This window comes from Eschscholzia californica, unplaced genomic scaffold, assembly GCF_041429995.1.
Source record: "Eschscholzia californica isolate CP2 unplaced genomic scaffold, dmEscCali1.0.p SCAF_6, whole genome shotgun sequence".
In the NCBI taxonomy this organism is placed as follows: domain Eukaryota; kingdom Viridiplantae; phylum Streptophyta; class Magnoliopsida; order Ranunculales; family Papaveraceae; genus Eschscholzia; species Eschscholzia californica.
Window position 1 is genome coordinate 35004015 of NW_028238483.1, and position 15871 is coordinate 35019885.

At 38.0% G+C, this 15871-nt stretch overlaps 2 protein-coding genes across 3 annotated transcripts; one reads left to right on the top strand and one right to left on the bottom strand.

The window, feature by feature from the left end:
* Positions 1-1368: 1368 nt before the first annotated feature.
* LOC147534044 (uncharacterized) lies at positions 1369-6424 on the top strand. 2 transcript variants are annotated; one of them, XM_086647356.1, is made up of 3 exons: positions 1369-1692; positions 3300-4190; positions 4285-6424. In XM_086647356.1, the coding sequence occupies exons 2-3, from the start codon at positions 3300-3302 to the stop codon at positions 5989-5991; spliced, it is 2598 nt and encodes an 865-aa protein (XP_086503482.1). In that variant the 5' UTR covers positions 1369-1692; the 3' UTR covers positions 5992-6424. The 2 variants fall into 2 exon arrangements, with proteins under 2 accessions (XP_086503482.1, XP_086503481.1); XM_086647355.1 differs by having other exon boundaries at positions 1411-2099.
* A 1551-nt stretch (positions 6425-7975) lies between these two features.
* LOC147534045 (mitochondrial thiamine diphosphate carrier 2-like) lies at positions 7976-12493 on the bottom strand. The gene is made up of 8 exons (XM_086647357.1): positions 12257-12493; positions 11769-11919; positions 11090-11206; positions 10285-10396; positions 9720-9847; positions 8838-8990; positions 8572-8721; positions 7976-8390 (listed from the first exon to the last, which is right to left on the bottom strand). Exons 2-8 carry the CDS (start codon positions 11883-11885, stop codon positions 8172-8174), a joined length of 996 nt encoding a protein of 331 aa, XP_086503483.1. The 5' UTR covers positions 11886-11919; positions 12257-12493; the 3' UTR covers positions 7976-8171.
* Between the last annotated feature and the right edge of the window lie 3378 nt (positions 12494-15871).

Here is a 15871-nt window from a genome sequence, read left to right on the forward strand (position 1 = left end):
GAAAAACAGAATGATTGTTAGGGCTCAAATTAAGAAACAGGAAATTGGGCCTTCTGCCAAGTAGAGTGATACATCCAAACCTTCATAACCATCTTACTTGGGCGGCATTAGTAAAAGGGAAGTGTGTCAAATGGGGTCAAGGCAACTCTTCCTTCAGGCCTCAAGGAAAACTTTAGACAAAAAGGTGCCTGTAAAAAAGTGGCCTCTTTAAAACTTGGGTAAACAAAATTTTCTCACTTGATGATCCTATGAATCCAAAGTCAAAAGCGCTATTAACCCAAAAGTTGATGGAGCTTGGGAGTGTCTTTAGAGAAATTAGGGGCCTAACGGTTGGTGAAAATTCTTGTTCCTATTTAACCCATCTCATGGCAATCACACCAAATCCACTTATGGTGGGCCCTACAAGAATTTTTTACTTATTTAAATGATATGTAAGCGGATAAAGTTGTTCTACAATTTGCATTGGAGATGCACAATGATTTTTTTTTCTCGTTTGAAATAGACTCAAAATAAATAGAAACCACATATTTCGCCACTCAAACAAAATGAAGCCTTTTTCAAAATTTCGTATAACCGGAGTATTTATAAAATCTTAGATTAGCTCCAATGAGTGATTATAAAATCCAGTTTGGTTCTTAATTGTGATCAATTTGAAAATTTAGTTTCTCGAGTGTTTCAATTTAGCTCACAAGATCGTGATTTTGTTAATCAAACTTAAAAGTCAATGGCGCATTATTTTTACCCCTCTTTTCAATAATATTATCCTCGTATCCCTTTCATCTTTCTTTAAATGGAAATTTGTGGCCAGCGACGGCTTAGTCAGTCATTGAACGATGACATGTTTTTAAAAAGTAATACTTCATTTTTCACTTCCTCTCTTTTCCTCTACCAGCCACCACCACGTCATCGTCGCCACCGTCTCTAACTCTCTCCCTGATTGAAGATTTTGATTGAGACTTTAGGTAAAGCTTCTGCTACGAAAAGAAAAAGTGAGAATTAGAGATGTGGTGGCGGCAGGGTGGTGGTAGTTTTCGGATAAAAAAAATTAGAAGTTGTTTTTTCTTGAACTAATCTCCCATTAATGGTTGCCCTACCATCGACGATGACATGTTTATAATCGGAGAGAGAAACTAAACGGGTGGGAAAGTAACATTTTTCACAAGACGAGTAAAAAGAAAGAAAATATTGACTCTTAGTTTGACGAACTGGAATCTTGCTCTTGTGGGTCACAATTTAGAGTTAACCCTATAATTATTATTTTATATTTTTTATGTTAAGGAGTTAACCTTATAATTACACATTAGATACTAATAGTTTAGATCTGGTCTAAGAATAAAAATGGTTTACTAATCAAAACAGGGGTATTTTGGTCAAAAATAAAATAAGTAAGAGTAGAGAACTGGTTTACGAGAAGAAGGGCCGTAGTCACATCCTTCCAAACAAACCTCTACAATATAATCCCTTCCTTCTCTACTTTCTCTCTCTACTTTAACAACATCCCCACTCTCTCTCTCTCTCTAACTCGTAAAAATTTCAGTCTTTCTCCTCGTCTCTCTCTCTTTCTATCTCTCAGTGGTTGTGAGATCGAACAAACGACTTGGGGTCTTTGAGTTTTCTTCACTTGGTCGTCTACCCATCCACCATTTTATTCATCTTCATATCAGGCATGAAAGTTTGCATCTATTAAACCGGGTAAAAACCCTTCACTCTTTCTCTTTCTAATAACATATCCGTTTTCTTCTCTTTACTTTTGTGTTGTTGGGTTTCGTTCTTTTGCCTCAACAAGTTGACAATCAAGGTCAAAAAACTTAAACCATGAAAACCCATTTTACCCTTCCAACCATGCTTTTCTTCTTTTCCTTCACGTATGTAAACCTATCTTCCATCCCATGGAGCTCTAACATAACCCTTTATCTTCTATGTTTTAAATCAAAAATTTCAGTTCACTACCCATGATTCAATTTAGTGAAAAAAAAAAAAAAAAAAATTCAAGCTTGCTTATATGGTTTATATTAATAGAGTTCAATGGGGATCGCTTGTTGTTCTTGATTTTAACAGTTTACTTAGTTTGTGCTTGAGATCTTATGATATTTGACATAGTAAGTGCTTGAATTTAATTAATTTTTTTTTGTTAGTATGTGATTTTTTATACTCCTTTGATATGAATACATAATGGGTAGCATTTGGTTTTCCTTTTCTGGATCAAAAATAGATCAAGAACTGATTATTTGGTTCTGGGTATGTTACTACTTGTTTAAAAACATAATCTTTAGTACCCTAAAAGATTTAGGGAAATTTCTCTAGGAAATATGATGTTTTATAACTTGTGGGATTATGGGTATTCATTCTTTTTGTTTAGTTTGTAATTATGAACTTTGATTTGCCTTTTAAAGGTAAATGCTTAGTTAATGATGTTCTATTATGGGGTTTTTTAAAATTTAAATTGAGTTATATTTACCCATTCTTTCTTTAAAAAAAGTTTTTTTTTTCTTGAATATTGTTAATTATGTTTTCAAATGGGGATTAGTTATTGTTTGGTTATTGGGGGTATTTCTCATTTGACTTGTTTTTAGTTTGAAGTTTTTAAGATTGAAACTATTGTTATAAGAATAGGCCAGCATTTGTTGTTATATCGAATTTGATATTTGGAATGCTTAGCAAGATTAGTTAAAAATAAGATAAGGAGGCATTTTTGTTAAAAATCATGACTCATGAGTACGAGGTCTTGTGAAAGAGTAATATGAAATCTTAGGTTTTCTGACTACTCAGCCCAAGTTGATAGAGTTAAGTGGATCGTGGAACCACCATTGTGAAACAGCGTATGAAGGGACATAGCCAGGGTTTGAACTTAGATGAGCCATATTCCTAAGTTTTCTTTTCGTGGAAATTTGTTATGAATCAATTTGTTTGTAGTCTCCTCAGTCGTAATTGTAGTCTGTAGAGCCGCTTTACTTTATCCCCTGCTATGGATTTTGCGAAACTCGGGAGTCTATGGAACTGTGGAAAACAATGGGGAACTGAAAAATTCGTTCTTCTAACATCTAGTTGCTTTCAGTGCATATAGTCTGACCAATCCCTTTAGTCCCACTTTTGTTTTTCATCTTAAACATACCTTGTGCATAATTTATACCTCTTTACAGTAGAGGGATTGGTTTAGAACTTTTGCAGCTTGGACAATAATAAGTCCTTCAATCTGGTTCAGGGTGATCTTGGATTTTAGTTGTGAAGTATTTGATCACATCGTTTCTAAATTTTTATCGTTCACAATTCTTATTATCACAATATCATTCATTTGACAGATGAATCCAGTTAACTTGGATCATATTCATGACATTGATCGACACATGGAAGAAACATCAGCTGAGATGTTGCTTCTTCCAAGCTCTCGTGATATAGATAAAATTTTTAAAGATCGAGAAATATTTCCTCGAGTTGGAGATCAGCATCAGGTAGAAATTCCACCTCTACTAAGAGAATCTTATTGGTTTTTGAGCAAGCCAACTCATTTAGAATCCACAAGAGATGAGCATCGTGTTTTAGTAATGGGATTACCCATTCCTGTTATGTGGGTTAATGATCAGCTCGATGATATCAAGCTCGAAAAGATGGAGTTTCGGGGTGACTCAAACAATGCACTAGATAGACTGAGTCATACTAATTTAGAGAACCAAAATACGAAACTTAAAGTTGAATTTTTAGATGTGAAATTGGAGAGTAGGAAGGTATCAGATAGATTACAAGATGGTAAGCTTTCTGAAGTTAAGATGGAAGTTGATTTACCTTCACCTAAATGTGAGAAATGTAGCATGGGTAAACTAATTCCACCTAAATGTGAGAAATGTAGCATGGGTAAACTAATTCCGAAGGGATTATATCCTGTTCCGGGCTCGTTAGGTAACTCTTGGAGTGACATTGAGCAGAAAAGTTTTCTACTTGGTCTCTATATTTTCGGGAAGAACTTTGATCAGCTGAAGAAATTTATTGAGAGTAAAGATATGGGAGATATACAATCATACTACTATGGTCGATTTTATAAGTCTGATGGATATCGAAGATGGTCAGAGGGCAGAAAGATAACAAGCCGGAAGTCTATACATGGAGAGAAGATTTTCACTGGATCACGGCAACAAGAATTGTTATCCCGTTTGCTTCCCCTTGTTTCGGAGGACTGCAAAAATTATTTCTCGCAGGTACTTCGACTTTCAAAACTTGCAATCACACGCATTGCTTTGATGCATATATGTAAAATATTACAGTTTCATTACAGATTTTGATTATTGGCAGGTTTTCAAGTCATTTGGAGAGGCGACAATTTCTCTGGAGGACTTTGTCTCCACTTTGAAGGCTATAGTTGGCATACAAACTCTAACAGAAGCTGTAGGGATTGGCAAGGGGAAACAAGATTTGACTAGCATTATTGATCCAGTAAGAACCAGCCAAGTAAACCATGTTCATCGAGAAATTCCAAGTGGCAAGGAATGCAATTCTCTTACATCTATGGATATCGTAAAGTTTCTGACCGGAGACCGTTTAAGCAAAGCTCGATCTAATGATCTATTCTGGGAGGCCGTATGGCCCCGTTTACTTGCAAGAGGATGGAACTCTGAGCAACCCAAAAGTCGTGGGTCTTTGGTGTTTCTCACTCCTGGAGTTAAGAAATTCTCAAGAAGAAGACATGTTAAAGGTAAGCACTACTTCGATTCTGTCAGTGATGTTTTAAACAAAGTTGCATTGGACCCGACACTTCTTGATGTCGAGGAAGAAGCACCTAGAGACAATGGTTGCTTGTCGGGCTTGGAAGGGAAATCTGAAGAGGACATTTTGTTAGATCAGCAACAACATTGTTATCTTCGACCACGAGTTTCAAATTCCAATTCAGAGCTCATGAAGTTTACTGTTATAGACACCACATTGATTCATGAAGAAGGGTCATTCAAAATGACAGAACTAAGACCTTTACCTGTTGATACTTTTAATAATTCCACTCCTTCGAGCATTTCTAGAGAAACTGTTGGGGAAAGCTCAAACGAGCCAATGGACGAGCCAGATTCTGTTGATATGTTATCTAACCATCAACAGGAAAATAAGATTATGAAACGCAGAAGGGGTGTTTCTAATGAAAAGTGTTCGAAGAAATTGTTGAATGGAAAATTAAACCAGAGAGCAAAACAGGACCAGTCTAACCATGTGGGACCAGCCAAGAAACGTCGAAGATTAACTGCCTGTAGTAAGAATAAAACAATTAGAAATACAAACAATATCTCTATGGATTATAAACTAAAAGGAGAAGATCCTTCTTCTCATTTAGATTCACTTGATGCCACCAGTGAGAACATGGTTACTGAAGTGGGTCTGTCACAGGAGAAAGTGTCAACCAGTTCTTCTAGTAAAGTCAATCCAGACAACAACGATGAAGTCATTCTTGGTCAAGAAGTTAACCGACGGACTCTAATTGATCTGAACTTACCCCATGTTCAACTGGATCTCGAAACTCGTGATCCCTTCGTGACAGAGATGGGAGATAGTCAGGACGATGGATGGACGAAAGGGTTGTCACTCTCATCTCAAAAAATCCAACCCGAGGATCCCCAAAAGTTTATTCGAACCTCTAATGGTGTCTCTAGTGTAGAAGAACAACCAACTGTTAATGTTCGAAGACAGAGCACTAGAAATCGGCCATTAACTGCGAAAGCATTAGAAGCTCTTGCATGTGGGTACTTAGAGACGAACAGGAAGACCAGAGACAAGAAGATTATCACTAAAGAGAACTCGTTTACAAGGCCTTCTAGACGTGTTCGCAGAAAGGTGAACGTTGCTACCGAGAGTGTGGGTTCTAAGATGGAAGAGGGAATAGAGGAAGAATGTAGTAGTGATGCTACTAAAATTCTTACCCTATCTCAGGTTCAGTCTGATATAGAAGGGTCTCGTGAGTTACTTGGGGTTCCTCGACATTCTTATAATTCTGAAACGTTTTCAGTAAACTACAATTAACCTTGTTTGATTCATGGCTGAAGGATTTGAGCTCAAATTAGTCGATAAATCCATGGATATGCTGATCACAGTCACATCAGATCTATGTTGCTCGTGATTCACAGGCAATGTACATTAAGAATGGAGGGGCTTGGAGGCTCTGAAACTTGAGTAAGAAGAGACAAAGAGTAAAGATCATAACTCAAGCCATAGTTTATAAACAACAAAGTCTGATCGGTTCGACATTGTGACATTCTGATTTAGTCCTTTGACAGATAAGAGGTGCAAAGTAAGTTATATGAATAATAATTTATCGGATACTGCAGTATTGTGAGTAAGCTTATACTTCCTATTCTTATCTTTCCATGCATACTGAGTTGATAGAATTCTTCTAAAATTGATTTACAGGTTCTATTCAGCGTCCTCTATCGAATTCATTATTCAAAAAAGAAAATACTAGTATTTCTGTTGTCGTGTTAACATTTTTGGAGTGAATTTTAGTCGAGAAAAAGGCATTTGAACTGGGAGACTTATCTCAGCTGGTCGTGCCATGGGTTTAGTCGCCACATATAATCGGTTTGCTCTTTTTAACGTCACTGAGATTTGCACCTCGGAATGAATTTAGAGAGCCCTTGGACAAGAAATAACTTGTCTGAATTAGTACGGCTATATTCGAAACATCTTAGATCTGATATGACTATAGACTATATTGGAATTCTATTATTCGACTTACATCTTCATCCTAATACAAATTTATTTAAGCTTATTGAAAAGGAAAAATACTGGATGAACTTTATTTGAAGAGTAGGTCGTCAGAGTAGTTGGGGGAATTTATATGTGAATTTGGTCCATAAAAAAATGAACTTTCGTAGAAGGACCACATTTGTTAGATAAATGAGAAATGCATTGGACTTTTCGAATGCAACCAATGTTAGAGGAGATCGATCCATTGGTCTCTGTGATTCCTTTTTATGAAATATGCTCCTCTAACTACAAATAGTATAATAAACTGATGACGGAAATATTTAAACACGAGAAAAGATTATGGGGATTAGACGAAAATGACGACTACGTGAAAAAAAGGGGGAGAGAAAAAATAATACAAGACTACGACTATTTTTGTTTCTTTATATGCAAAAAAGGGAGTGAAAATGACTTATAGACACGCCCCAAGACTAGGAAACCCACCCAAACCCTGCCCCTGGTCTGTCTTCCTCGTCTCTTCATCCGCTTCATCTAAAATTAGTCGTTACTCTGTGGAGAAACAGAAGGCGCAGAGAAACAGAAAGTATGTAGTTCATTGATCTTCCATTGAGCATTGGCAAATTTCGAAGAAAACGAAGAAAACAGTAATGAGGTTGGGAAGTTTTAAAGCATCTCCCGATAGTATTATCGACGTTTCTCTATTATGACGTCCCCCATATTTGAGTCCATTTGGTTACAAATTTAGCTCAAGACCACATATTCTAAAATCAGATGATTCGAAATGATTTTGTGGTTGAACTCTACCGCCACTGTTGAATATAACTATAACCGGTGGACTGGAACTAAATTTTGTCAAAAAAATTGACGGAAGTCTACTAATTTCACCTCTAATGTTTCGGTGGATCTTGAGTCGTAACAAAATTCAATTGAGTCCAGCAATTTCCTCTCAGCACATCAGAGTTGAATGCAGTGGACCTCGAATTTTGTAACTAAATTCGATTGCATCCATTTCAACTTACAAAATCGGAGTTCAATTCAGTAAACCTTATGACCAACCACATGAAACCAAATTTACCAAGTCAAAGGGATGTTGGCCCCCTTTTAACAAGAATTGAAGAAGCTTTTATAGCTTCCCACTAAGGTTTCAGACCTATTTTCGGGTAAAAGTTAAACATATATGTTAATATGAGCAAAAGTTCATAGCAGAGCCTTCCAGTTGCTAAATAAAGGGGTAGAAGTCACAAGTTAAAAGTTCCATCTACTGAAAGAAGGTTCCTGCCCTAGAACAATTCAAAACCAATTTAATCAATGCCCATTCATTATTCTCCCTTTGGGATTCTATATTTCAGTTGCAGCTACAAGACTTTTGATAATGGAGACCCGTAATGTGAATAAATAAATCAAGTATACAATAGAATTTACGGTTCTAATTTGAAGTTAACATGGAAGAAAAAATGAAAATAAAATATCGATGCAAAAAAATATCAGTTTGGGTCTCATGTCATGATGGATTCTAACCAATCTGAAGAGTACTCGTAAGCAACAAATGTGACAGCACCAGCCGGAGCAGCCTTTACTATGGAAGGGACAATTCCTTTGTATAGACCAGCCCATCCCTCTGTCAGCACTATTCGTCTTAGGGCATCAAACATACCGTTGTAAGCAAAGTGCTCGACCCGTGCACCATATTTCGGGTGCCTTTGGAGACCTTCAACCTGTGGAACAACAAGAACCATAATTAATCACTATTAGTTTGTTATTGAGATGACGGCAATTGTAAATCAGATGAATGATTTGTAGAACTTGTCCAAAGACACTATTAGTTTGTTATCTGGCTCGTTGTAGATAAGTGGATGTAGAAAAGGGGGGAAAAAAAGTTAAGACTAGTCGATATACCTGGAACCTCTTCTTGACCACATCAAGTGGGTGACAGACAGCTTTGGCACATGTACCAGCAGCTAATCCACAGACGAAAAGCTGGAAGCTTGATAGACTGCCATCCGTCTGGTTTGGCCTAAGATGAGACGATTCTAACCTGTTCCACCCCTAAAAGTGACACTAAACAGTTTTAGGCTAGCAAGAAATAACTTCAGGAAATATCAAGAAACTCACGATACGTGAATTTGTACTTAGAGAAATCGTCTACAGAATAAGAGTATCACCATGGCCCATCGCTTGAAAGTGTCATAAGTGCCAAATTGTAAACCAGCATAAGGAATGATCTCCACTAAAGTCGGAGAGAGTCCAGCATATAATCCTCGAAAGCCACGGGTTCTGACTATATCAACGAATGCAGACCTCATGGTGGAATAAACCTGAACACATTCAAGCAGGCCTGCTGTGATTACCTCCCGTCCCTTTATCTTTATTTAAAAAGTGCCACAACTAAGAAAAAAAAAATATGTGATATGGCTGTGTGGTAGCCAGCATGAGGGCCATGTGTCATTTCCCGTTATTATCAGGTAACAATTTATATTTGGAAGGAGAAGAACCTAAGATTTTTCATTGGTAATAAATTGTTCCAAATCAATGTAGGATGATGTACTACTACATTTTAGTGCCAGTGTACAGTAGATATTCCGCATACTGAGACTCTATCCCGGCAAGATAGGCAACTAACTGCGTCAACAATGTACGTAATGGTCATTTTATCTAGGTCCAAAATTAGTGATGCCACAAGTCACAGTTCTCAGCTCATGTCCCGGTAGAGATTATGCTGCTATAGACCGAACTTTCCAATTTTCTAGTAACAAGTGACGAAAATTCTATCTTTTGGGTTTCTCATTCAGTGTTGTTTAACATTTAAGATCTTCTTTCCTCGGTATTTATCTTCTAGATTTCAGCTATGCATGCTCCAAGGATCACTGAGAATTGTGTAATATCTCCTTACTGACGCAAAATTGTCGAGCCCCAGTGAGTGAGCATACAACAGACATCCGTACGCTAACTAAGAGTGGGAATATGGTACCAAAATATGCTTCAACCAAATTTCTTGGAGAAAAAAGGTCACCCTGCCCTTGTGTGTGTGAGAGCTGAGATTGTACCTTTGGCTCTCCCTGTGATGCTAAAATGGTTCTTAAAAGATCAAACGGATATGATCCAATTGTTGCTGCGCATCCCGCTAATGCCCCACTTAAGTAAGACAAGTAAGGACTCAAATGAATATGATCATCTGCATCATTAAAGCACACGATTTAGAGACGTACAATGTTCCGGATGATACATGGGCAATCAAAGCACAAAGAATGAACTGCCTTGGTAAGGAGGGTAAAGTTGTGTCAAATACTAAAAATATATCAGAAGGAAAAGAAAATTTCTAGATAGTCGTAAAACCAAGTCAACAGTAATCTACTTTACTTCAACGAAAAGAAAAATCATGACAGTACTCGGCGGAACATGGAAAAATTAAGTGCATCATACGGTTGCAATTAAATGACCATATGATGTATTAGATGCAACGTTAGGACAAGTACTCAAAATATTAAACTATAACAGCACTATGCATAATCATAACCAACACCTTGATCAAGAACCTACTACTAGTAAATTAATAATACTAAGAAAACTTATATTTATAAAGGCTCCCTGTTTCCATTGCATAAGGCTTACCAGGCTTTGATGATCCTGACATAAAAGTTTTGAACTTGTGTAACACCATAAACTGTATTGAAGTGTATGGCATGACCATGAGTAAAGCTGGGACATTGCCTCGCCAAAAACCCTGTAATAAGAAACTTTTGTTAGAATTGAATGAAACAACAGCAGATACGTTTGACAAAATCTCAGCTCCACTGTTTGAGCCAAGTAGAGGACAAAAAATATCATTGGTCATGTAAACTGGGATTCATATGACGCAAGCATATATATATCAGCTACGCAAAATATCAATGTTTGTGATTAGTGCTTACTACTAGAGTGCAATGGAGTACCCTCTTTTAACAGAAAATGAATATATAAAGAATACTAAGCGTACAATAGGCTTCTTACTATAAGTTAGGAAACCTACCCAACAGCAAAACAAGAAAAAAGAAATCATATTGTTGACATCAAAATTTCGCAATTAAGGTGAAGTGTGTTCAATATGATCTTCCATTTTCCAGAAGAAAAACCTACTCATAAAAAAAAGCATAGAATAACCAGCTGAACCATAAAGGTGCGCGGTTTTTGCATCCGACGAACCGACAGAACATTAAAGATCAACAGTTTTAACATTCTGATATAATAAGATTAATACAACGAGAGGACTGAAGATCTTTAAAGAATCAGAGAAAATGTCTAGCACTTCAAACCCAATGGCTAAGAGACCAGAAGCTAGCTCTAATGCTTTATCACTTGAAACAATTATATTAGCAATGTTTTGTCTGTGGAGTGATCAAAACCGGCAAAGCATTTCAAAAAAATTTCAAGGAAGTACCGGCAAACCTTCTTCTCTAAAGATGTCTTTAGTGGCCTGCATCATTCCAGTGTATTTTGATGATCCATACAATTCTTTATGAAGTAAAGCCCAGGAAGAAGTAGGCTCTAACTGAACCTGCAGTAACATAACCAAAACGTCACAAAATGCCAAACAGACATGAGACAAGATGGCTTATTCAGCACAGCAAGTCGCTCAGACAGACAAAAATGAGTTTCCAGAAATAGCAATGACCCGAGTTATCGAAGTGCTCCATAGAAACAAGGGTAACAATTTATAAAATAAAATTAAGAACTAAGAGTTTTTTGTACCAACAATAAATCTTTATTGAGTGACAATTTAACTATACAACAACAACAATCCTGATAAAGATACCTTATGGCAATATTTATTCCGAATGTTTCCTCTGGGTCCTATGGATTTAGTCGAGGTCGGACAAAGTTACAAACTGGCCCATAGTATCACGGTTATAAAAACAAGTACTACGTTTCATATACTAAAGAATATTAAACATGTGATATATTCCTCAGTGAGATTTCAGAAGGGGTTAACAACAAGTGAAGATAAAGATAACACATATGTCTAAGTTTCAAGCATCAAAATGAATCCAAAGAGTTCATGAAACTAAACAAAAAGAAGTAGAGAGATACTTATAATCCAAATTGAATCAACAAAATACCTGAAATCTGATCTTAATAACATCCAATGGCGATGTAACAGTTCTAGAAATACCACCAGAAATTGCCCCAGCGGTGGCGTCTATCAACGCCCGCTTTAGCGGTCCTGGTTCTTCCATCACCAGATATGCAGTCCAGGAACACTATTAAGACCTAAACACCAATACCCAAATCCAAAAACAAAAACATAAATTTGTTAAAAGCTAAACCCAGCTTCCCCAAATTCAAATTTGGGGCATTCCTTAGTTAACTAATACTAGTACTACATAAAGCAGCTTAACAATTTAATATTTCATAGCAGGATAAACTATAAAGAGATAAATAACTAATAAGTCAAATACATCCTGAAAAAGAAAACTAGGGTTTCTGAAGAATCTTACTAATAAGAACAAAATGTGATTCCCAATGAAAACATATGAAAAATGATAAGAAGTGGTAGGTAAGGTTGATGATAAAAGAAGGTATGAGAACGATGATGATAGAGGTGTACCTGGAAACCTTGATGGGAGGAAGAGAGAAAGGAGGCAGAGCCACCGCCATTGAAGATGAAGAGGCCAAGAGAGAGAAAGTGCGAAGGGGAGGGATTGGCTGGCTGAGAGTGGAAAGTAGAAATGTTGTCGGCTATAAAAAGGAAAGATTTTTTTTATTTCATTAAGACATTGAAAAAGTTGTTAGATTTTTTTTATTTCAACGCTCGTACGTCTTTCACTAGTAGATTGAGATAGTTCTTTTTTGAGTTAATTCCTATATGGCCCCCTACTTTGTGACCAGCTTCCTTTATGGCCCTCTTTTTTCGTAAATTCAAATATGACCCCCTATTTTCAAGTAAATGTCATTACTACCCTTCTTAATTCTAAATTTAAAATATTTAAAAAAAGTTCTCTCTCTCCACCTCATCTCTCTCTACAACTCACCCCTCTCTCTCTCTCCACCTCATCTCTCTCTCCACCTCATCTCTCTATACAACTCACCCCTCTCTCTCTCTATCTCCACATCACCTCTCTTTCCAACTCACCTCTCTCTCTCTCCAACTCACTCCTCCGGAAAATTTTCCGGTCGGCGACTTTAATCGGAGAAGATGAAGGTGAGTTGGAGAGAGAGAGGTGAGTTGGAGAGAGAGAGGTGAGTTGGAGAGAGAGAGGTGAGTTGGAAAGAGAGGTGATGTGGAGAGAGAGAGAGTTGACATAAAGAAAGATGTGTGGTGGAGAGGGAAATGAGGTGGAATTAAGATTTTATTTTTATTTTAAATTTTGAAAAGGATTTAAAGGAAGGGTAGTAATGACATTTACTTGAAAATAGGGGGCCCTATTTGAATTTACGAAAAAAAATAGAGCCATATAGGAATTAACTCTTCTTCTTTTTTGTGTAAAATAACTCACGTGATATTACAGGCGCCTTCTTTTTCTTCTTTGTTTCAAGTTTTTCTTTTCAATGTAATAGAAAATATATTTTGTTTCAATGAAAACTCCTCCAACCCTACTATGTATTGGAATCTCGAATGGAGAATGCACAAATTGAATCGAGTAGGATGTGGAGAGAGAGAGTGGGAGAGTGAGAAATTTTCTCAACGCATTACAAAAACTGGATTTAAATGTCAAAGTCGTACCTGACAATTTGAGGACCCTGGACGAAGTTGTTTCAATATGGTTTCTTTTGCATCATGATTTTCACATATCTATTCATGTATTGTCGGAATTTTTGTACAAAACACTTAGATTTCTATTTCTTAAAAACACCTCAAAAGATGAAAAAATGCACTCAAGGTAACAAAATTGTTAAGAAAAAGTATAACTGAGCAGAAATAAGGATTCATTTAGCAATTAACATCTCAATTTTAAAAAAAAAAGGAAGAAAAAACAGAAAAAAAAAGGAGAATGGGATTTGGACCCGAGTCATTAGTTTGGAAGCTCAAAACTCTGACCAAGAAGGTTAACTGGGCTTTCACGTTATTTCTTATGCCGTAATCTATATGTTACTTAACAACCCTTAGACAGAGTGGGCCTCTTGGTGGTGGGGGGGCCAGGCGGATGTCCTGCCCGCCCCCCCTCAGCCACGACTCTGCTAAATTTCTCTTGATGATTTCTGAGAAAGGAGAGTTCCTGAAACGCAATGAGATAGCACCTTACAAAAAATAAAACCGACCTCCGCCTTCTCTCTCTTGGTGGGGGACTGGGACACTAGTCGAAAGCATGGGACACTAGTCGAAAGCATGAGACACTAGTCAGAAAGTAGTGGTGTTATTTGGAGGAAAAGAAGAAAAAGAAGTGGTATTTATTTTTTTCACCCAAAAATCTTTTATACTACAGAAAATTTTCTAGATTTCTCAAAACATAGACAATGAACAGTTGATTACTGCAACGAAATCTTTCCATGGAGAGAAGAAGCTGCAGAGTTTCAAGTTATTTATTTTTATTGCCCTTGACAATGGAGAAAAATTCGAAGAATGAATTGAATCGGCAAGGATCTATACAACAACAACTCACCGATGTTATCTATCAGTTTGTAGAAAGATTGTCAATGGATCTAATCGTTCAAGAAAAAAGAAAGATTTCATGCCAAGATCTAGTTGTTTTGAAGGTTTAAATATTGGGTTATTTCCCTAATGGCCCCCTACTTTGTGACCAGCTTCCTGCCTGGCCCCCTACTTTACAAGAAATACCCATATGGCCCCCTTTCGTTATAACACCGTCACTCTCTCTCCTCCATCATGTTTTCTCTCTCTGCCAACTCACGCCACATCATCTGTTACGCCACCTCATCACCATCTCCGGCAGAGGTCGCCGGCCGGCCAAATTTCCGGTCGGCGACCTTCAAACTAAAAAAAAAAAAAATTTATCTCTTCCTCTCTCTCTCTAAAATTACTCCGGCGAAGGGTAACCTTCGCCGGAGTGGTCTGTTCTTCAATGAACAGCCCAAGGTCTGTTCTTGAAGAACAGACCAAGGTTTGTTCAGTACCTGGGTGTGTTCTTCAGTGAACAGACCGAGATCTGTTCTTCAAGAACAGACCTCGGTCTGTTCATTGAAGAACAGACCACTCCGGCGAAGGTCTCCCTTCGCCGGAGTAATTTTAGAGAGAGAGAGAGGAAGAGAGAAAAAAAAATTTAGTTTGAAGGTCGCCGGCCGGAAATTTGGCCGGCCGGCGACCTCTGCCGGAGATGGTGAAAGCTAATTGTGTATCACCTCTGCCGGAGATGGTGATATACTCTTTGGAAAACACAAAAGAGTATATCACCTTCACATTTCTCCTACTTTAGAGGGCCAAGCGGAAAACTGGTCGCACTTTTAAGGCCAATCAGGAAATAACCCTTTTTCTAAAGGTGGGTAATTTGAAAAAATAAGAAAACTATCTGTGGACGGGTAGAAAGTCACACGGTTAGAAGGATCGTCGGGTGGGCACCAGCAACTAGGCTTCGGGCCTTCAAATAGACGGGTTGATGGGCAGAAGGTCGGTTCTGGTAGCCGGGTAGACGGGTAGGCAAACGTCAGAGACGGAAACAGCTATTGTCGGGCCAACGTCAGGGTAGAAAACGGGTACCAGTAGCCTGTAAACCTGCACAAGGGCAACACAACCGTGAAGTCCAAGGGGGCACCGGAGATGGTGTCGGCCAAGGACCCTCCGACGGTCAAGTCAGTAACTTAGTTCGATGTAATAAAGGGAATAACCGAAGGTAGAGTTACTATTGATGGTAGAATCGTTGTAGCGTCGGGGTGGCACGACTCGTAGAGTGGCCGGAGCTCGGTTCTACGGAATGGTGAGTTGTGGTAGCTTCTGGACTACTTAAACAGCAGAGTAGACTTCTGGTTATGGAAGGGCAGGATTCTGCTTGCGGAAGGGTAGATCTCTGCTTACAGAAGGGTAGACTCCTGCTTACAGAAGGATAGATTAACGGGGAATGAGAGAAACGAGAAGCCTCTAGCAAGTTCCGATGTGGTTTCGTGGAAGCTTCTAGCCGGAATCTCTGCCTTAGGCTAGCTTAGACCAGAGATCGTCGGGGTAGGTGATTCGTAGCCGGAGCTTAGTATAGAGTGAGCGAGGTGATCGGAGTAGAGCTTCTAGAGTGCTAAGTAGAGAATAAGTAAGTAGTTTTCGAGTGAGAGTCTGAAC